The following is a 20,223-nucleotide window of genomic DNA, read 5'->3' as shown; positions in this document are numbered from 1 at the left end:
ATAGAGGTGGCAAATCCCCCCTCCAAAGGATGCTGAGGGGAAACTGAGGCTGGGGGTGCAGTGTAGGGGCTGGGGGGGGTACGGGGGGGGGTGTCACAGCGCTGGTGCCCAGCCCAGTTCCCCCCCCTCAGCTGTCCCCGCGGTGCCACCCGTGCCAGGAGCAGCCGTGACTCAGCAGCTCCCAGCATCCTCCTCCCATCCCCGTGCTGGGAGGACTGGGGGGGGGTGCCTGGGGTGGGGTGGAGGGTCCCTGGGGTTGGGGGGGGGCACAGTAGGGACCCACCCCCACCCCAGCAGCAATGCCCAGCGGCCAGATGGCCACTAATCCCCCCAAAGCCCTTCCTGGCAGCCGGCCCCGGTGCGTCACCACCCCGAGGGGGGTCCTGACCCCCCCACCTTATCCCAGCCACACGTGTCTGGGGGACACGGGGGATGGAATCAGACCCTTCCCAGTGAGACCCCCCCCAGTATCTCCCAGTGCAGGGGGGGAGTCCAGACAGAGCCTCACCCCTCCCCAAAACAGGAAGAAGAGGGATTGGGACCCCCCCTCATGGAGTAGGAAGAGCAAGACCCCCTTCTGAGGGACCCCAACCCCCAGCAGCCCCCCCGAGGGCAGCCCGGCGGGGTGGTGGGTTTATTGCGCTGGGGCCTGACCCCGAGAGGTGGCAGAGGACGGGGGGACACGCAGGGTGCTGTCAGCTGGCCAGCTCCTTGGCCAGGGCCTTGCTCAGCTTGTCCCGCAGGTAGGCCGAGCGCTGCCGCTCCTGCTTCAGCTCCAGGAACTCGTAGTGAGGAACCTGAGGAAGAGGAGGGGGGGGCAGAGCCTTCAGCCCAGCTCTGCTGCACACACAGTGGGCTCAGTTCCCCCCCCCAGCCTGATTCCCCCCCCAGCCTCAATTCCCTCTCAGCCTGGTTTTCCCCCCAGCCTCATCCCACCCCCCAGCCTGTTCCCCCCCAGCCTCAGTTTCCCCCCACCAGCCTGTTTCCACCCTCCCAGCCTCAGTTTCCTCCCCAGCCTGTTTCCCCTACCCCCAGCCTAATTAGCCCCCAGCCTCAATTCCTCTCAGCCTGTTTCCCCCCACCTCAGTTCCCCCCCAGCCTCAGTTTCCCCCCCTCCCCCACCTCATTTCCCCTCCCCAGCCTCAGTTTCCCCCTCTCCACCTAATTTCCCTCCAGCCTCAGTTTCCCCCCTCCCCACCTCATTTCCCCTCCCCAGCCTGTTTCCCCCCTCCCCCACCTCATTCCCCCCCAGCTTGTTTTCCCCCCTCCCCACCTCATTCCCCCCCAGCTTGTTTCCCCCCCTCCCCACCTCATTCCCTCCCAGCTTCAGTTTCCTCCCCTCCCCACCTCATTTTCCCTCAGCCTGTTTCCCCCTCTCCCCACCTCATTTCCCGCCCCGCTTCAGTTTCCCCCCTTCCCCCACCTCATTTCCCCCTCCCCAGCCTCAGTTTCCCCCCCTCCCCACCTCATTCCCCCCCCAAGCCTGTTTCCCCCCTCCCCCCCTCATATCCCCCAGCCTCAGTTTCCCCCTCTCCCCACGTCATTCCCCCCGCAGCTTCAGTTTCCTTCCCTCCCCACCTCATTTCCCCCCAGCTTCAGTTTCCTCCCCTCCCCCACCTCATTTCCCTCCCCAGCCTCAGTTTCCCCCTCTCCACCTCATTCCCCCCCCCCAGCCTCAGTTTCCCCCCCTCCCCCACCTCATTTCCCCCCAAGCCTCAGTTTCCCCCCTCCCCCCCATTTCCCCCCCAAGCCTCAGTTTCCCCCTCCCCCCCATTTCCCCCCCAGCCTCAGTTTCCCCCCTCCCCCACCTCATTTCCCCCCCCAGCCTCAGTTTCCCCCTCTCCCCCACCTCATTTCCCCTCCCCAGCCTCAGTTTCCCCTCTCCCCCACCTCATTTCCCCTCCCCAGCCTCAGTTTCCCCCCCTCCCCCCCATTTCCCCCCCAAGCCTCAGTTTCCCCCCTCCCCCCCATTTCCCCCCCAAGCCTCAGTTTCCCCCCTCCCCCCATTTCCTCCCCAGCCTCAGTTTCCCCCCTCCCCCCCATTTCCTCCCCAGCCTCAGTTTCCCCCCTCCCCCACCTCATTTCCCCTCCCCAGCCTGTTTCCCCCCTCCCCACCTCATTCCCCCCCAGCTTCAGTTTCCCCCCTCCCCACCTCATTCCCCCCCAGCTTGTTTCCTCCCCTCCCCACCTCATTTTCCCTCAGCCTGTTTCCCCCTCTCCCCACCTCATTTCCCCTCCCCAGCCTCAGTTTCCCCTCTCCCCCACCTCATTTCCCCCCCAGCCTCAGTTTCCCCCTCTCCCCCACCTCATTTCCCCCCCAGCTTCAGTTTCCTCCCCTCCCCCACCTCATTTCCCCTCCCCAGCCTCAGTTTCCCCCCCTCCCCACCTCGTTTCCCCCCCTCCCCACCTCGTTTCCCCCCCTCCCCACCTCGTTTCCCCCCCTCCCCACCTCATTTCCCCCCCAGCTTGTTTCCCCCCTCTCCACCTCATTCCCCCCCCCAGCCTCCGTTCCCCCCCCTCCCCACCTTCAGTTCCCCACCCCCCAGGTTGGGGGATGATGGAAGGGGCATTCTCACACCTCCCCACCCCCCCAAAATCATAAAGGGGGGTGGTGCTGAGCATGCAGTGTGTGTATGGCTGCTGGGGGGGCAGCAGCTGAGCCCCCACCCCAGCTGGAAAGAGCTGCAGTGCTGCCAGCAGCCTGGCTGAGCAGCAGCCTTGGCTGGGGGGGGGGAATCCCCCACCCCCTGACTCTATATTTAGCCAGGCTGAAGCTGGGGGAAGAAGGAGCTTCCAGCCTCCTCCTCCTCCTCCTGGCTCCCTCAGGGGGCTGTGGGAGGGGGGGAGGAATTACACAAGCAGCTCCAGTGAACCTCAAACCTCACTTCACATCAGGCTCAGAGCCTGCAGAGCTGAGGGGGGACACCAGGGAGGAGGGGGAAGCTCTGGGGGTGATGCTGAGGGGGCTCTGGGGTGATTTGGGGTCCCTATACCCACCCCACTCCCCCCCCAGGGCTCAGTGACTGAAGAGCTGAGGGGGGGGGGGGTACATGAGGAAAGGGGGGAGCTTTGGGAAGAGGAAGAATTAGGCAAGGAGAAAACTCTGGGGTGCTGATGAGGGGGCTCTGGGGTGATTGGAGGTCCCTGTAGCCCCCCCCAGTGCTGGTGTGGGGCTCTGCAGGGCTTAAAGGCTGGAGAGCTGAGGGGGGGACACCAGGAAGGGGGGAATGAGGGAAGGAGAAAGGTCTGGGGGGATGATGAGGGGGCTCTGGGGTGATTGAGGGTCCCTGTAGCCCCCCCCAAGGCTCAGTGACTGGAGAGCTGAGGGGGGACACCAGGAAGGGGGGAATGAGGGAAGGAGAAAGGTCTGGGGGGATGATGAGGGGGCTCTGGGGTGCTTGGGGGTCCCTGTAGCCCCCCCCAGGGGCTCTGCAGGGCTCAGTGCCTGGCAGCAGAGCTAAAATTCCCCCTGAGCTGTGAGACACGGGTGACCTGGGCAGGGGGTGGGCACCTTGAGACCTCACCCACCCTCCTGGATTACTGATCCCCCCAGGGTTAAAAGAGGAGGGGAAGGGGGTGGCTGATCCCAGCAGGACACCCAGAGAGGGGGGCAGCAGGGACAGGGAGGGGATTGTCCCTCTCTGCTCTGCCCTCCCCAGCTGGAGTCCTGTGTCCAGAGCTGGGGCCCAACACAAGGAAGATGTGGGGCTGTTGGAGAGGGGTCAGAGGAGCCCCGGGGATGCTCAGAGGGCTGGAGCAGCTCCCCTAGGGAGAGAGGCTGAGGGAGCTGGGCTGGGTCAGCCTGGAGAAGAGAAGGCTGTGGGGGGACCTCAGTGCAGCCTCCCCGTCCCTGAAGGGACCCCAGGACCAGGAGGGGAATCAGCTCTTGGGAAGGGCAGAGACTGGCAGGACAAGGGGCTGGAGTGAAGCTGGAGGAGGGAAGGGGGAGAGGAGAGACTGGGGGGAAGTTCTGTGCAGAGAGAGTGGGGAGGGGCTGGAAGGGGCTGCCCAGAGTGGGGGTGGGTGCCCCGTCCCTGGGGGTGTTCCAGGCCAGGCTGGAGGTTGGTGTCCCTGCCTGTGGCAGGGGGTTGGGGCTCTGGGGGGTTGGAGGGGGGGGGTAACAGGGCATTAGGGCCCCCGCAGCCCCTCACCTCCACCAGCAGGAACCCCGCCGCCTGCAGCAGGCGCCTGGCCAGGGCGCAGCGGCCCAGCAGCTCTTTGCCGCGGTTGCTGAAGTTGGGGAACTCCCAGCGCAGGAACGCGACCCTGGGGCGGGGGGGGACACGGAGGGGGACAGGGGGGGCACAGCTCAGCCGGGCCGGGGCTGCACCCCAGGCTGCACCCCCCCCCCCACCCCAGGGCTGGTGTCCCAGCCGGGGAAGCAGCAGGACAGCCCAGCCCCTTCCCCCCCCCCACCCCAAGTGGGTTCAGCCCCTTCCCCAACACAATGAGGGGCTCAGCCCTTCCCTCCCCCCCAACCCCCGAGGAGGCTCCTCAGCCCCTTCCCCCCACCCATGAGGGTACTCACAGCCCCCTCCCCACCCCCAGGGGGACACCCAGAGCCCCCTCCCCACCCCCAGGAGGACACCCAGAGCCCCCTCCCCCCCCCCCCGGGGGACACCCAGAGCCCCCTCCCCCCCCCCCAGGAGGGCACCCAGAGCCCCCTCCCCCCCCCCCCCCAGGAGGGCACCCAGACCCCCCTCCCCCCCCCCCCCAGGAGAACACCCAGAGCCCCTTCCCCAACCCCAGGGGGACACCCAGAGCCTCCTCCCCCCCCCAGGAGGGCACCCAGAGCCCCCTCCCCCCCCCCCCCCCCAGGAGAACACCCAGAGCCCCTTCCCCACCCCAGTGGGACACCCAGAGCCCCTTCCCCACCCCCAGGGGGACACCCAGAGCCCCCTCCCCACCCCCAGGGGGACACCCAGAGCCCCCTCCCCCCCCCAGGAGCCCCTCAGCCCCCTCCCCACCTGGGAACACCCAGAGGCCCTTCCCCACCCCTGGGGGGACACCCAGAGCCCCCTCCCCACCCCAGGAGCCCCTCAGCCCCCTCCCCACCTGGGAACACCCAGAGGCCCTTCCCCACCCCCAGGGGGACACCCAGAGCCCCTTCCCCACCCCCAGGGGGACACCCCAGCTCCTTCTCCTGCTGCCTGGCCAGACAGCAGGACGCAGCTGAGCCCAGACAAACCTCCTGGCACCGGGAGGCAGAGGGTTTGTCCCCTCTGAGTGGAGCAGGTGGGGGGCAGTGAAGTCCTTCAAGGGAAGAGGTTTGTTTTCACTGTTGATCACCAGCTCAGCATCTGCAGGGAGAGGAGGGGATGTCACCATTCCCAAGCCATTCCCAAGGCTGGTGACACAGAGGACACGAGGTCCCAACGCTCCCCCTCCCCAACCCCCCCCTAGAGTTCAGTGGAGCAGCTCTGTGGGCACAGCCCCGTCCTTCCTTGTGCCACCCAAAGGGCACAATCCACTTCCCAACCATCTCCTGGGTGCAGAGACGTGTCTGTGGGGTGGTTCTGCCCCCCAGCATCCCATGGGAAGGGGATGGGGGGAGATTTGGGCCCCACAGGAGATGCTGTGGCAGCCGGTTGGCCGGTCCCCACCATGGAGGGGGCAGGGACCGAATTTGACAGGGCTGCAGAGAGCCAGGAGGAAGAGCCTGGAGCCTTCATCCTCCTGCACCCATCACCCCCACCCCTGGGAACAAGACAGGGGCAGCAGTGATGGGGAGAGGGGGGGCAACGGGGAGGGGGGAAGGCAGAGGGGCAAGGGAGGAGAGGGGAAGAGAGGGGGGCAAGGGGGAAAGGCAGAGAGGGGGACAAGGAGGAGGAGAGGGGAGGGGGAAGAGAAAGGGGGGCAACAAGAGGCAAGGAGGCAGAGGAGGGGGGGAGTAAAGGAGGGGGCAGAAAGGGGGGGAGTAAGGGAGGGGCAGAGAGGTTGAAGAAGGAGGGAATCCCACCCCAGGAGCTGCAGCTGAGCCTCTGGAGTGGGACCCCCCCAGTGAGGAGGAGCCCCATGGACCCCCCCAGTGAGGGCAGAGCCGAGGGGAGGAGCCCCACAGACCCCCCCCAGTGAGGGCAGAGCCGGGGGGAGGAGCCCCACAGACCCCCCCCAGTGAGGGCAGAGCCGGGGGGAGGAGCCCCACAGACCCCCCCAGTGAGGGCAGAGCTGGGAGGAGGAGCCCCACAGACCCCCCCCCCCCAGTGAGGAGCAGCCCCACAGACCCCCCCAGTGAGGAGCGGCCCCACAGACCCCCCCCAGTGAGGAGCGGCCCCACAGACCCCCCTTAGTGAGGGCAGAGCCGTGGGGAGGAGCCCCACAGACCCCCCCCAGTGAGGGCAGAGCCGGGGGGAGGAGCCCCTCAGACCCCCCCAGTGAGGGCAGAGCCGGGGGGAGGAGCCCCTCAGACCCCCCCCAGTGAGGAGGAGCCCCACAGACCCCCCCAGTGAGGAGGAGCCCCACAGACCCCCCCCAGTGAGGAGGAGCCCCACAGACCCCCCCCAGTGAGGGCAGAGCCGGGGGGAGGAGCCCCTCAGACCCCCCCCAGTGAGGAGAGGCCCCACAGACCCCCCCAGTGAGGGCACAGCCAGGGGGGAGGAGCCCCTCAGACCCCCCCCAGTGAGGAGGAGCCCCACAGACCCCCCAGTGAGGGCAGAGCTGGGGGGGAGGTGGGGGGAGCAGCCCCCCACTCACCGATGCGGCAGCCGTAGACCGTGTGCACGTTGAAGCGCCCCTTGTCCTGGCTGCCCAGGATGCCTGTCAGCGCCTCCTGCAAGCTGCTCTGCAGGGGGGTGACCTTCTCCCTGGCTGGCTGGGTGCTGCCCAGCAGCTCCAGGGGCAGGAAGGGGCCCTGGTAGCCAGGGCTCTCCAGCTTGGCCGTCGCGTTGATGTGGAGGAGCTTCAGGCGTAAGCTCCGGGCTCTGAGCGACTGCTCACCTGGGGGGAGGAAGAAGAGGAGGAGGAGGAGAGCTGGAGACACAGCACAAAGCTCACCCTGAGCTCTGGGTCTTCACCCAGCAGCACACATCGTGGGTCTAAGTGGGATTCCCAGCTCCAGTTTGAGCCCCACAACAGGTCCCTGCTTGCTGGTGTGGAGAGAAGGGTCACCAGCGACCACCTTCTTCTCCAGGGGGAGGCCGGTGGCCAGTGGGGTCCCCCAGGGGTCTGTCTGGGGACCGGTGCTCTTGAACATCTTTATCAGTGACATGGGTGATGGAGCTGAGTGCACCCTCAGCAAGTCTGGGGGTGACACCCAGCTGAGTGGTGTGGGTGACACAACAGGAGGACAGGAGCCATCCAGAGGGATCTGGACAGGCTGGGAAGGTGGAACTGGGTGAACCTGAAGAGGTTCAACACTGAGAAGGGTCAGGTGTTGTGCTTGGGCTGGAGGAATCCCAGACACAGATACAGACTGGGAGAGGAGCCCCTGGAGAGCAGCCCTGCTGAGAAGGACTTGGGGATTGTGGTGGATGAGAAGCTTGACATGAGCCAGCAGTGGCTCTTGCAGCTCGTAGGGCCAATGGTATCCTGGGCTCCATCAGGAGAGGAGTGGCCAGCAGGGACAGGGAGGGGATTGTCCCTCTCTGCTCTGCCCTCCTGAGGCCCCATCTGGAGTCCTGTGTCCAGAGCTGGGGCCCTCAATACAAGAAGGATGTGGAACTGTTGGAGAGGGTTCAGAGGAGCCACAAGGATGATTAGAGGGCTGGAGCACCTGCCCTACAAGGAGAGGCTGAGGGAGCTGGGCTGGGTCAGCCTGGAGAAGAGAAGGCTGTGGGGGGACCTCAGTGCAGCCTCCCCGTCCCTGAAGGGACCCCAGGAACAGGAGGGGAATCAGCTCTTGGGAAGGGCAGAGACTGGCAGGACAAGGGGCTGGAGTGAAGCTGGAGGAGGGAAGGGGGAGAGGAGAGACTGGGGGGAAGTTCTGTGCAGAGAGAGTGGTGAGGGGCTGGAAGGGGCTGCCCAGAGAGGGGGTGGGTGCCCCGTCCCTGGGGGTGTTCCAGGCCAGGTTGGCTGGGGCCCTGGGCAGCCTTGTGTAGCTCCAGGCCTGGAGGTTGGTGGCCCTGCCTGTGGCAGGGGGTTGGAGCTCTGGGACCCTTGGGGTCCCTCCCAGCCCAGACCATTCTATGATTCTATGATTCTGGGGCTCCCAGTGTTGCTCCAGCTGCTGGGTGCTCACCAGGAGCCTCCAGGAGCCACACAGGACCCTCATTCAGTGGGGACCACCCCACTGGAGTGATTCCCATGGGGGTTTGAACCACCAGCTACAGAGCTGCACCCCCTCCCCTCCAACCCCCGTTTAATGGGGCTGCACCTCACTGGTGGGCCCCATCTCCTCAGGGAACATCAAGTGCTCCTGTCTCTTCTGGAGGTCCCAGGGAAGGATGGGGAGGGGGGGACAGGAGGTGCTGGAGGGGGGCGGGAAGCTGAGCCTCAGGGAGGGTGATTTCCAGGGTGAAATGGGAGGGGAGGATGTCACCAGGCTGGGGGTTGGCACCATACTGGTCACCCAACGTGATGGTGGGCAGGAGAGGGGGCAAAAGGCCTGAGGTGAGGAGCCACCAAGAGCTGATGGGTCAGGGCTGCCACAGTGGGGATCACCCAAACTGGGAGACTGAGTGGGTGACAGGGAGGAGCAGCCTCATGTCCAGGAGCCCTGGTGGGTTTTGGGGGGCTTCAGCCACCCCACTGTCTGCTGGAGGGGCAGGAGGTTCCTCAAATGAGAGCAGAGAGCCCCAGCATCACAGAGCATCAGGGTGGGAGGGACCTCAAAGGATCATCCAGCCCAACCCCAGACTCAATCCCACAGGAACATGCACAGGATCACAGGGTTTGGATGTCTCCAGAGAAGGAGACTCCCCAGCCTCTCTGGGCAGCCTGGCCCAGGGCTCCAGCACCCTCCCAGGGACAAAGTTCCTCCTGACATTCCCATGGAGCTTCCTCTGCTCCAGCTGCACCCGCTGCCCCGTGTCCTGTCGCTGCCACCCCTGAGCAGAGCCTGGCTCTGGCCTCCTGACTCTCCCCCTGTGCACACTGACAGACAGTGATGAGCTCACCCCTCAGCCTCCTCTTCTCCAGGCTCAAGAGCCCCAGCTCCCTCAGCCTCTCCTCACCAGGAAGGGGTTCCACTCCCTCCATCACCTTGGTGTCCCTGTGCTGGGCTCTTCCAAGGAGTTCTGTGTCCTTCTGGAGCCGAGGGGCCCAGAGCTGGACCCAACATTCCAGGTGGGGTCTCCCAGGAGAACATCCTGGGAGTGAGACTGGGGCCACACTGGGCCTTGTTCTCCCAGGAAGGGGGGTCTGGGGGGGTGGGAAGCTCCCTAGATGAGTGAGGGGCTGCTGGGCAAACTCAAAGCTGGTGAGGAATCCTACAGAGGCTGGGAGCTGGGATGGGCAGCCCAGGGGGAGTGTGGAGAAACACCTGAGCAGCCAGGGATCCAGGGAGGAAAGGTGAAGCCCTGACAGAATTCCACCTGCCCAGGGACAACAAGGAAAGCTTCTCCAGATCCCTTGGAGATGGAAGGGAGAGGTGGGAAAACGTGGATCCCCTCTGCAAGGGCAGGGAGATGGCAAAGGTGGGACTGGGAGAGGGAAGGACCAACTGTGGTGGGAGCAGAGTGGGTTGGGGACCTGGAGAGGTGGGACAGTGCCAACTGGGTGAGGTTCCCCAAGGGAAACGTCCTGCCCATGGGATGGGACAGTCCCAGCACAGCAGTGGGCTGGGGGATGGATGGAGAGCAGCCCTGGGGTGTTGGGGGGATGAGAAGCCCAACCTGACCCAGCACCGTGTCCTGAGCTGCACCCCCAGCAGGGCTGGGAAAGGGGGATTCTACCCCTCTGCACCCAGCTCAGGCGGGGCTGGATGGCTCCATCAAGGTCCCTTCCAGCCCAAACCAGTGTGGGATTCCAGGATTCCCAGTGCCCATCCCTCTGGCAGGGATCCCCAGCTCACCCTGGAGCCGAGCGTGGAAGTCTGGCGCCAGCACCCGCTGCAGGTAGGGGGCCCTGGCCTGCTGCAGCACACACAGGGACCACACCAGCTCTGTCACCAGGGCAGGCTCCAGCGTCTCCAGTTGGCCCTGGAGCTCCTCATGGACCTGCAGAGAGGGAAACCAACAGCTCAGCTCAGCTCAGCCCTGCTTCTGCCTCAATTTTGAGGTCAACCCTCGAGCCTGGCAAGCTCAGTAGATGTTTTAGGGCACATTGGAGAAGCAGAGCTTCTCCCCAGGGTTATTTGGGATCCTTCTACCAGCTCCTGAGCTGCTCTGAGCTGGCCCAGCAGCTGGATCTCTCCATCAGAAAGCCCAGGAGCAAAGCACTGGTGCTGGGAGGGCAGCCCCCAGGAGAGGGATCTGCTCTGGGATGGGTGACCACAACGTGTGGTAAAGGGAGCTGGAGGGGTCAGGGTGTCTGTCCAGGAACCACAGTGAGGACCTGGAGCTCCACACCCTGGGAGAGCTTCTCTTCAACCCTGGATGCTCCTTCCACAGCACAATCTGTCCCTGGGGAGGTCAAGGTGGCTCTTCCCTCTCCTGAGAGCTGCCCAGCCTCCTCCATGAGCAGGAGGACACCAAGGATGGCACCTTCCCCACACTCCCCCCCTGCCAGCCTCTTCCAAAGCAGGCAGGAGGTTCTCCTTTGCCTCTCCAGGTGGGAACAAGGGGAGCAACATCTGCCCACGGCAGCTTCTGTCCCTCCCCAGAGCTGGGGGAGCAGCCCCAGCGCTGCTGGAGCCGGGGTTTGGCTGGGTTAGGAGAGCCACACAGCTCTGCCAGGCACAGGCCTGCAACTGGTGACACCTACAGCCTCATTAAAGAGTTAATTACAGTAATCAGGGCTCAGGAGGGCTGCTCCTGCCTGCTGGGAAAGCCAGCCTGCAGCGACACAAGCTGGTCATGGATTAACTGGCTTGGGTATCCCTCAGCACACAGCCAGGGCTGAGCTCCAGCCTCCCCATTCCCCATGTGATTCCAAACTGGTTTGAGCTCTCCACCACGCACTGTCACATGGAGAGGTGGTGGAAAGAGTCCCCCAGCCTTCCCACTGCCTGGGGAGGGGGATGAGTTGATGAAGAGAGGAGGAAGAGGAAGGTTACCATGGTGTAGAAGTCCTCACTGCCACTGGGCTGGAAGTTCAGGCGAGCAAAGGACAGGATGATGCTGCAGAGGTGGGTGATGGAGAGCTGCTTGGTGTTGTCCAGGGCATACTGGAAGACACAGTGGGGGGTAAAACCAGAGGTTTAGGTCTGTTCTGAGTGAGTACAGACAGCAAAACAGCCCAAAAATTGGTCAAGGATACATCCAACCCCATGGTGAGAGGGGGGGAAAAGAGGAGTGGAAGGTGTTTTGGAACTGCTGGCTGGGCAGGGGAAAGAACCACAACATCTCAAGAGAGATGGAAAACCAGTTCCCACCTCCTGGTACCCCAAATCCATCCCCCACCTCCCTCCTCACCTGTGCAATGGCCTCCAGCAGTGGCAGGCTGAGCCACTTGAGGAGGGCGAAGGACCTGATGCAGCGTGTCACCTCGCTGGGGGTCATGCTGGGGACGTGGGGGTGCAGGTCAGCAGCGATCTTCTGGAAGACCTGGGGCTGGTGGAAATTCAGTTTTCCTTAAAGGAGCAAAGAGAAAGGGGCAGCTACTTACAAGGAGCTGGGAGGAGAGGCAGCACGGCTGGTGAGGGCAGGTGGAGAGGTCTGTCTCGTTCCTTAGGACCATGGGGAGCTTGGAGACCAGCAGTGCCCCCCTCCTCCCCATCCCTTTTGGGTCCTGCTGGTTCTCAATCCCAGTGGGAACTCACTGCTCCAGCTTCCACCCAGTACTGGGAGGGGATTTTGGCTCCAGTAGCTCCAGTTCCACATTCCCCAGGCAGCTGGATGAGCCCTGAACTTGCTACTGGGATCCCCATCCCAGCCTGAGGAAGAAGTGAGGAGCACCAAGACCTGGGGACAGTGAGGACCAGCAGGGAGGGGACAGTCCCCAGAGCAGGGACACAGGGAGGGTCCCACAGCGGCTCCAAGGCTCCAGCATCCCAGCCAGGAGCATCCCTACCTCACTCTTGGGAGCCAGGGATGGAGGCTGGGGGCTCCCCAAGAAACCCACAGCCATGGGAGGAGGTAAGAGAAGATTTGGGGTGACACAGGGGGGGAACCTGGTTCACTTGTGGGGCAGAGGGGCTCCCTGGCACCCCGAACACCCTTCCAAAGCATGCTCTGACAGGGCCAGGGCAGGGCTTGTGCCCCTGGGCTGGGCACTGGGGAGGCTGCAGCTGGAGTGCTGGGTCCAGTTGTGGGCCCCTGAGTCCCAGCAGGAGCTGGAGGTCCTGGAGCGTGTCCAGAGAAGGGCAACCAGGCTGGGGAAGGGGCTGGAGAGCAGCAAAGCTTGCGAGGAGCGGCTGAGGGAGCTGGGGGTGCTGAGCCTGGAGCAGAGGAGGCTGAGGGGAGCCCTTCTCCCCCCTGCCCTGCCCTGCCCTGCCCTGGCAGGAGGGTGCAGAGAGGTGGGCGATGGTCTCTGCAGCCAGGGGCCAGGAGCTGGGAGGAGGGGCAATGGGCTCAAGCTGCCCCAGGGCAGGGTCAGCTCAGCTGGGAGGGCAAAGTTCTTCCCTGGCAGAGTTGTGGGGCTGTGGCACAGGCTGCCCAGGGAGGGGCTGAGTCCCCAGCCCTGGGGGTGTTTAACAGAGGGGAGATGAGGTGCTCAGGGAGATGGTTTAGCAGAGGATGGGAATGGTTGGACTTGGTGATCTTAAAGCTCTTTTCCAACCTGGTGACTCTGTGATTCCCATCAGAAGGAAACTGGACACCTGAGCTCATCCCACCTGTGCTCAGGGCTGGAAACCACCCAGTACCTCAAGCCTGGCTTTACCCCACCAGCCAGCCTCCAACCAGCCTCCCCCCACCAAATCCCCACTGGTATCCTCAAAAAACCAGCTGGATTCTCCAGCAGCCAACCCTCAGGGTGATGGAGCTGCTTACCATAGGCAAAAATCAGGTCCATGAGGACGCTGAGGCTGAGCTCAGAGGGTTTCTGCAGCAGGTGGTAGGACAGGGCCCGGAGCAGGGGGACACAGCGCCGCTGCTGGTACGCCAGGGCCAGGGTCACCCTCCTGATGTCATCGGGGGTGAACTGCTCAGCCAGTTCCAGAGCCTGGAAGGAAACGTTGGGAGAGGGGATGGAAAAGGGGGACAGACCTCTAAGGGGGATGGGGATTGGAATTGGGGGGTGTTTTAGGGCATAGTGAGGCTGTAAAGGGATTGGGAGTGACTGGGAGGAGGTTCTGGTGGTCCAGAGTCCCAACACAAGGGAGATGTGGGGCTGGTGGAGAGGGGTCAGAGGAGCCCTGGAGATGCTCAGAGGGCTGGAGCAGCTCCCCTAGGGAGAGAGGCTGAGGGAGCTGGGCTGGGTCAGCCTGGAGAAGAGAAGGCTGTGGGGGGACCTCAGTGCAGCCTCCCCGTCCCTGAAGGGACCCCAGGAACAGGAGGGGAATCAGCTCTTGGGAAGGGCAGAGACTGGCAGGACAAGGGGCTGGAGTGAAGCTGGAGGAGGGAAGGGGGAGAGGAGAGACTGGGGGGAAGTTCTGTGCAGAGAGAGTGGTGAGGGGCTGGAAGGGGCTGCCCAGAGAGGGGGTGGGTGCCCCGTCCCTGGGGGTGTTCCAGGCCAGGTTGGCTGGGGCCCTGGGCAACCTTGTGTAGCTCCAGGCCTGGAGGTTGGTGTCCCTGCCTGTGCAGGGGGTTGGAGCTCTGGGACCCCTGGGGGTCACTCCCAACCCCAGCCATTCCATGACTCTATCTATCCTCAGGGGGATGGGGAGGGGCTCAAACCACGTCCACTGGTTGTGGCAGCCGCTTCCCAGCCCCCAGCACAGACCAGCCAAGAGCTGAATTTGTCAGAGCTGCACCCAGTGCTCCCACAGCAGCTCCAACAGGGACCCACTGAGCACCAGAGGGGACAGAGCTGCAGCCTCTCTGGGTGCCCAGAGGCAGCTGGATGGCAAGCACAGGCTGGGTGCTGCCTGTTCCAGCTCCCCTTGCACACGGAGAGAAGCAAAGCCCGATGGTTTTGGCATTGGAGCCCGTTCCCTGCCACCCCCCTGCAGCTGCCAGCACCCCAGTATGGACTGGGAAGGGGCTGGCTGGTACACTGGAGCAGGGCTGAGCTTCCCCTTCCCCCCTCCCACATGCAGGAAGGGCGAGAGGGGGAAGGAATTTCTCCAAAGGGAGCAGAAGAGCCACCCCCAAGCCCCTCACCTTGTCCTCCAGCCTGTCCATCAGCGTGGGGGAGAAGTGTCCCACCTTCCCCATCAGTGTCACCACGGTCCTGGTGCCCTCCAGCTCTGTCCAACGCAGCTCCAGCTTCTTGATGACTTCCTGGAGGAGTTTGCTCTCCTTCCCCTGCTTGAGTGCCAGGAACTCAGCCAAGGAAGCCAGCTGCCTGAAGGTGAGGCGCCGCAGCCGCCACAGCACCTCCTGCTCCACCGACTGCATCTCCCTCCTGCTGCTGTCCAGCCCCAGGCTGTAGAGGCTCTTCAGCAGGTTCACCAGGGCGTTGTTCCACACCTGGGAGATCTGGGGAGAGGACAGAGGGAAGGGAGAGGAGGGGGAATGTGGAGCTTCTCTGGAAGGCAGCAGGGGAGCTGGTGTCCAGGGCAGGGAGGGCCAGGCCCAGGGGAACGGCCTCCAGCTGCAGGAGGGGGATGGAGAGGGGCTGGGGGGCAGAAATCCTTCCTGGGGAGGGGGGAGGCCCTGGCACAGGGTGCCCAGAGGAGCTGGGGCTGCCCTGGGGTCCCTGGCAGGGCTCAAGACCGGGTTGGATGGGGCTGGGGCACCCTGGGCTGGAGTGGGGGTGTCCCTGCCCTTGGTGGGAGGGGGATTAGAGCAGCAGTTCTGGACAGAAATAATCAAGGATCCTGCCTGGAGCTGGGAACTTCACCTCCCTCCTGCCCCTTCCCCTTCCCTCCTCCTGCCCCCTTCATCCCCCCTCCTCCTCCTGCCCCCTTCATCCCCCCTCCCGCCTTCTTCCCCTTCCCTTCTCCCCTGTCCCCTTCCTCCCTCCTCCTCCTGCCCCCTCTCCCCTTCCCTCCTCCTGCCCCCTCTCCCCTTCCCCTTCATCCCTCCTTCCTCTGCCCCCTTCCACTTCCCTCCTCCTCCCCTCATCCCCCCTCCTGCCCCCTTCATCCCCCCTCCTGCCCCCTTCATCCCCCCTTCATCCCTCCTCCTGCCCCTGCCCCCTTTCCTCCTTCAACCTCCTGGTCCCCCCAGTTTCATTCTCCACTCAGAAAGACAAGCTAACCCCCCCAAACACCTCCCCTGCACCCACTGTTTCCTCCCCCTTTCCCCTCCAGCAGCAGGGAGGCCCCTCACCTGGGTGTCTGTGATGCCAACGAGCTGCTGGAACCGTTCATCCCTCAGGATACTCTCTGTCTCCATCTTTTTCTCTGCCACCAGCCTGGAGAGCTGAGTAATTATCAGAGAGGCTTGATTGCTGTTCAGGGAATGGAATTCAGTCAACTGGAAGAGCTCCTGAGGGCTGGTGGCCGTTTCAATCAGCTCCCCAAGGGCTTTGTGCTCAGGGTTCTTCCCATCCTCCACCAGCTCCTTGGCAGGGAACACATCTGCCTGGCTGGGAGGGCTTGAAACGTGGTAAGAAGCAAGAGGAGCTTGAGGCAGAGCTCTTCCCAGCACCCCCTTCCCAGCTGGCAGCAGCAGAGGGGCTGGTACTGCTGTGGGAGAGATGAAGGAGCCCAAGTGCCAGCAGCAGCGGCGCACCAAGCGGGCTGCCATGGTGGGGGGGCTTGGGGGGGGTCTGGGGGGGGAAGGCCGGGGGTGGCAGCAGGCTGGAGGTCAATGATGCATGGCAGGAACGCTGGGGAAGGAAGAGGAAGCCTTTAGGAGAGGATTTGGGGACAGAACACAGAGGTGGCAGCTGGGTTTTGGTCACATGGCCACACAGCTGCTCCCAAGCACCCAGCAGTGGGTCTGCAGCGCCCACAGCTCCTCCTCCCCGGGCCTCACCCAGCCCAACCTCCCCACCCCATCGTCCCTACACTCCCTCCTTCCCCTCCCAGCTCCTGCACCCGGGCCCGGCCCAACCCCGGCGCTGTTCCCGCCGGGCCCGGCCCACCCTTCCCTCAGATATTCCCTCTCAGAGTGCCCGGGCCCGGCTTCCCCGCCCGGCTCTTCCCCGCCCAACGCGGGGCATGGCTGTCTCCGCCCACACGGGGCTCGGGTCTCTCTTCCCCCCCGCCCCGGGTGTCTCCATCCCCAGGGCCCGGGTTTCATTCCCTCCCGGGCCGGGCTCTCTCCCCCCCGACCCCCTGGGCCTGGCTTCCCCCCTGGGCCCGGGTCTCCCCCTTCCCTCCGTCCCGGCCCCCCCCTCCCAGCTCTCCCCCTCCTCGGCCGGGCTCTATCGCCCCGGCTCCGTCCCCGAGTCCGGCTCTCTCTCGCCCCTGGCTCTCTACTCTCACCCCCTGGGCCCGGATACCCCCCCGGGCCCAGCTCTGCCCCCGGCCCGGCCCCCCTGCCCCCGCCCCGGGCCCAGCTCTGCCCCCGGCCCGGCCTCCCTGCCCCCGCCCCGGCTCCCCCCACCCCAGGCCCGGCTCCCCCCGCCCCGGGCCCGGCTCTCTCTCACCCCTGGCTCTCTACCCGCCGCCCCCCGGGCCCGGTTACCCGCCCCAGGTCCGGTCCAGCCCTGCGCGGCTGCCCCCTCCCCGGGCCCGGCTCCCCAGGCCCCACCGCCGAGCCTGACCTCTCCCTGCCGCCGGGGCGGCCGGAAGTCCCGTCGCACATGTCCCCCCCGTCGCGCTTCGATGGCGTCACCCCGCTCCAGCGCCTCTCTATTGGCAGCGGGCCACGCGCACCGTGGTGCCGCGGGCACCGCCTATTGGCTACTGGCGGCGGCACTTCCGGCGCGCCGCGACTGACGCCGGGAAGGGCGGGAAGGGCAGGGCAAGGAAGGAAGGGCAGCGGGGCAATGGCGGCGCTGGGCGCCCGGGAGCCCCGTCGAGTCCCAGTCCCGGCCCCGCACAGCCCACACAGCCCCAGCGTGGCACTGAGCCCCCCGCCCAGACACCTCCTGCCCTCAGCCCAGCTCGGGGCTGGGACCCCTTCCCTGGGCAGCCTGTGCCCGCCCCGACCCCCCTCTCAGCACAGAACCTCTTCCTGACCCCCAGCCTGACCCTGCCCTGGGGTCCTGCCCCTGCCCCCCAAAGAGAGGAGAGGGACCGGCGCTGCCCCTCCACCCCCTCAGCAGGCAGCCCCAGACCCCACGAGGTCTCCCCTCAGCCTCCTCTTCCCCAGGGCCTCCCCAACCCCTCCGGCCTCTCCTCAGGACCCTTCCCCATCTCGCTGCCTCCTCCAGACTCTCCCACAGGTCCCTGTCCCTCCTGCCCTGCAGTGCCCAGACCTGCCCCAGGGCTGGAGGTGAGGCCGCCCCAGCGCAGGGCAGAGCGGGACAAGCCCCTCCCTGGGCCGGGCTGGATGCGCCCCAGGGGCAAGGTGGTGGCACCAGGACCCCAGACCCCTCTCAGCACGGCCCAAGACCCTCTCAGCATGGCCCAAGACCCCCTGAACCCCTCTCAGCACAGCCCAAGACCCCCAAATCCCTCTCAGTAGGACCCAAACCCCCCCTCATCAGGGGCCAAGACCTCCAAACTCCTCTCAGCACAGCCCAAGACCCCCCAAATCCCTCTCAGCACAACCCAAGGCCCCCAAACCCCTCTCAGCACAGCCCAAGACCCCCAAATCCCCCTCAGCACAGCCCAAACCCCTCTCAGCACAGCCCAAGACCCCCAAATCCCTCTTAGCACAGCCCAAGACCCCCAAATCCCTCTCAGCACAGCCCAAGACCCCCAAACCCCTCACAGCAGGGCCCAAACCCCCCTCAGCACAGCCCAAGACCCCCAAACCCCCCTCAGCACAGCCCAAACCCCTCTCAGCACAGCCCAAGACCCCCAAATCCCTCTCAGCACAGCCCAAGACCCCCAAATCCCTCTCAGTAGGACCCGAACCCCCTCTCATCAGGGGCCAAGACCCCCAAACCCCTCTCAGCACAGCCCAAGACCCCCAAACCCCTCGCAGCAGGGCCCAAACCCCTTCTCAGCATGGCCCAAGACCCCCAAAACCCCTCTCAGCACAACCCAAGACCCCCAAATCCCTCTCAGTAGGACCCAACCCCCCTCTCAGCACAGCCCAAGACCCCAAAATCCCTCTCAGCACAGCCCAAACCCCTCTGAGCACAGCCCAAGACCCCCAAATCTCCCTCAGCACAGCCCAAGATCCCCAAACCCCTCTCAGCACAGCCCAAGACCCCCAAATCCCTCTCAGTAGGACCCTGAACCCCCTCTCATCAGGGGCCAAGACCCCCAAACCCCTCTCAGCACAGCCCAAGACCCCCAAACCCCTCGCAGCAGGGCCCAAACCCCTTCTCAGCATGGCCCAAGACCCCCAAAACCCCTCTCAGCACAGCCCAAGACCCCCAAATCCCTCTCAGCACAGCCCAAACCCCTTCTCAGCATGGCCCAAGACCCCCAAAACCCCTCTCAGCACAACCCAAGACCCCCAAATCCCTCTCAGTAGGACCCAACCCCCCTCTCAGCACAGCCCAAGACCCCCAAATCCCTCTCAGTAGGACCCAACCCCCCTCTCAGCACAGCCCAAGACCCCCAAATCCCCCTCAGCACAGCCCAAGGCCCCCAAACCCCTCTCAGCACAGCCCAAGACCCCCAAATCCCTCTCAGTAGGACCCAACCCCCCTCTCAGCACAGCCCAAGACCCCCAAACCCCCCTCAGCACAGCCCAAGACCCCCAAACCCCTCTCAGTTCAGCCCTCCTGCCCTCCAGCGCCTGATGCCCCAGGCCGGGTGCCCAGGCAGGGCCGCCCCTTCCCTGCCCTCGCACCCCTTTCCCACCACCCCGGGGTGCTGGGGCCGTGGGAAGGCAGAGAAGACAAACACGACCGTGGGGTGGGGAAGGAGGAGGAGGAGGAGGGGGAGGAGGAGGAGGAGGGGCGGCTCCGTCTTGCCATGACCAAATAAACTGTCATTGTGCTTTACGAGGGGGATTTCTCCTGGCCTCAGTGGTTGGGTTTGGGGGGGGGGGTTGTTACCCTGTGACATCCCAGTCCCCCTGTGAGTTCCCCTCATTAAACCCCGCCGGATTTGGAAGAGATTGGGGGATTTGGAAGGGATTGAGGGATGTGGAAGGAGTTTGGATGGGATTGAGGGATGTGGAAGGGATTTGGGAGGAACTGGGAAGGGATTTGGAAGAGATTGAGGAATTTGGAAGGAGTTTGGAAAGGACTGAAGAATTTGGAAGGAGTTTGTGAGGAATTGAGGGATTGGGAAGTGGTTTGGAAGGAGATTGGAAGGGACTGAGGGATTTGGAAGGAGTTTGTGAGGGATTGAGGGATTGGGAAGTGATTTGGAAGGGACTGAGGGATGTGGAAGGAGTTTGGATGGGACTGAGGACTTTGGAAGGAGTTTGGGAGGGATTGAGGAATTGGGAAGGAGTCTGGAAGGGATTTGTGAGGAATTGAGAGATTCAGAAGAAATTTGGAAGGGGTTGAGGGACGTGGAAGGAATTTGTGAGGAACTGAGGGATTTGGAAGGAAGTTATGAGGAATTCAGGAATTTGGAAGGGATTTGGAAGGGACTGAGGGATGTGGAAGGAATTTGTGAGGAATTGAGGGTTTCAGAAGGGATTTTGGAAGGGATTGAGGGAATTTTCCCACCCCAAACACTTACCTCAAGCTGAAGAAGCGTGGGAGGGGCTGGCAGGGACCCTGCCAGGAGCCAGCAGGTTGTCCATGACCTCTTCCAGTTGAGTTGTGGGTATCCCCAAGAGCAGAGACCCCCTCAAATCCTCTGATCAACCGTTCCCTGCGTTGCCTCACGGTGACTTTGGTGTCCACCAAGACCTCCAGAGCTTCCAGAGCTGCCCCTGCCCTTCTCATCTCCCACCAGCTCGTCTTTGTAAGCAGGAGGTCCACGGGAGCCCCTCATCAGCTCCTCAGGAAGGCATCCCACAGCCCCCCCCTGGAGTGGTGTGGTCAGTTCTGGTCCCCACAGCTCAGGAAGGACGTGGACAGACTGCAGAGGGCTCCAGGGAGGGCCAGGACGTTGGACAAAGGGCTGGAGAACCTGCTCTAGGGGGAAGGTTCTGAGTTGAGTCCTCCCTGCAGAGGAGAAGGTTTTGGGGGGACCTCATCACAGTAGCCCACTGCTCAGAGGGTGGA

At 64.4% G+C, this 20,223-nt stretch overlaps 1 protein-coding gene across 1 annotated transcript; it reads right to left on the bottom strand.

Moving 5' to 3' along the window:
• Nucleotides 1-581: 581 nt before the first annotated feature.
• On the bottom strand, nucleotides 582-16,731 carry TBRG4 (transforming growth factor beta regulator 4). The gene is made up of 11 exons (XM_084260436.1): nucleotides 16,659-16,731; nucleotides 15,354-15,855; nucleotides 14,241-14,558; nucleotides 12,969-13,140; nucleotides 11,451-11,608; nucleotides 11,093-11,203; nucleotides 9,950-10,094; nucleotides 6,694-6,936; nucleotides 5,189-5,300; nucleotides 4,152-4,266; nucleotides 582-797 (listed from the first exon to the last, which is right to left on the bottom strand). Exons 2-11 carry the CDS (start codon nucleotides 15,771-15,773, stop codon nucleotides 696-698), a joined length of 1,896 nt encoding a protein of 631 aa, XP_084116562.1. The 5' UTR covers nucleotides 15,774-15,855; nucleotides 16,659-16,731; the 3' UTR covers nucleotides 582-695.
• Nucleotides 16,732-20,223: the final 3,492 nt, after the last annotated feature.

The sequence above is a fragment of the Gallinula chloropus genome (genome assembly GCF_964237585.1).
Source record: "Gallinula chloropus genome assembly, chromosome: 2".
Taxonomy (NCBI): Eukaryota; Metazoa; Chordata; class Aves; order Gruiformes; family Rallidae; genus Gallinula; species Gallinula chloropus.
Note: the sequence above shows the minus strand (reverse complement) of the source record. Positions and strands in the feature narration are given on the sequence as shown.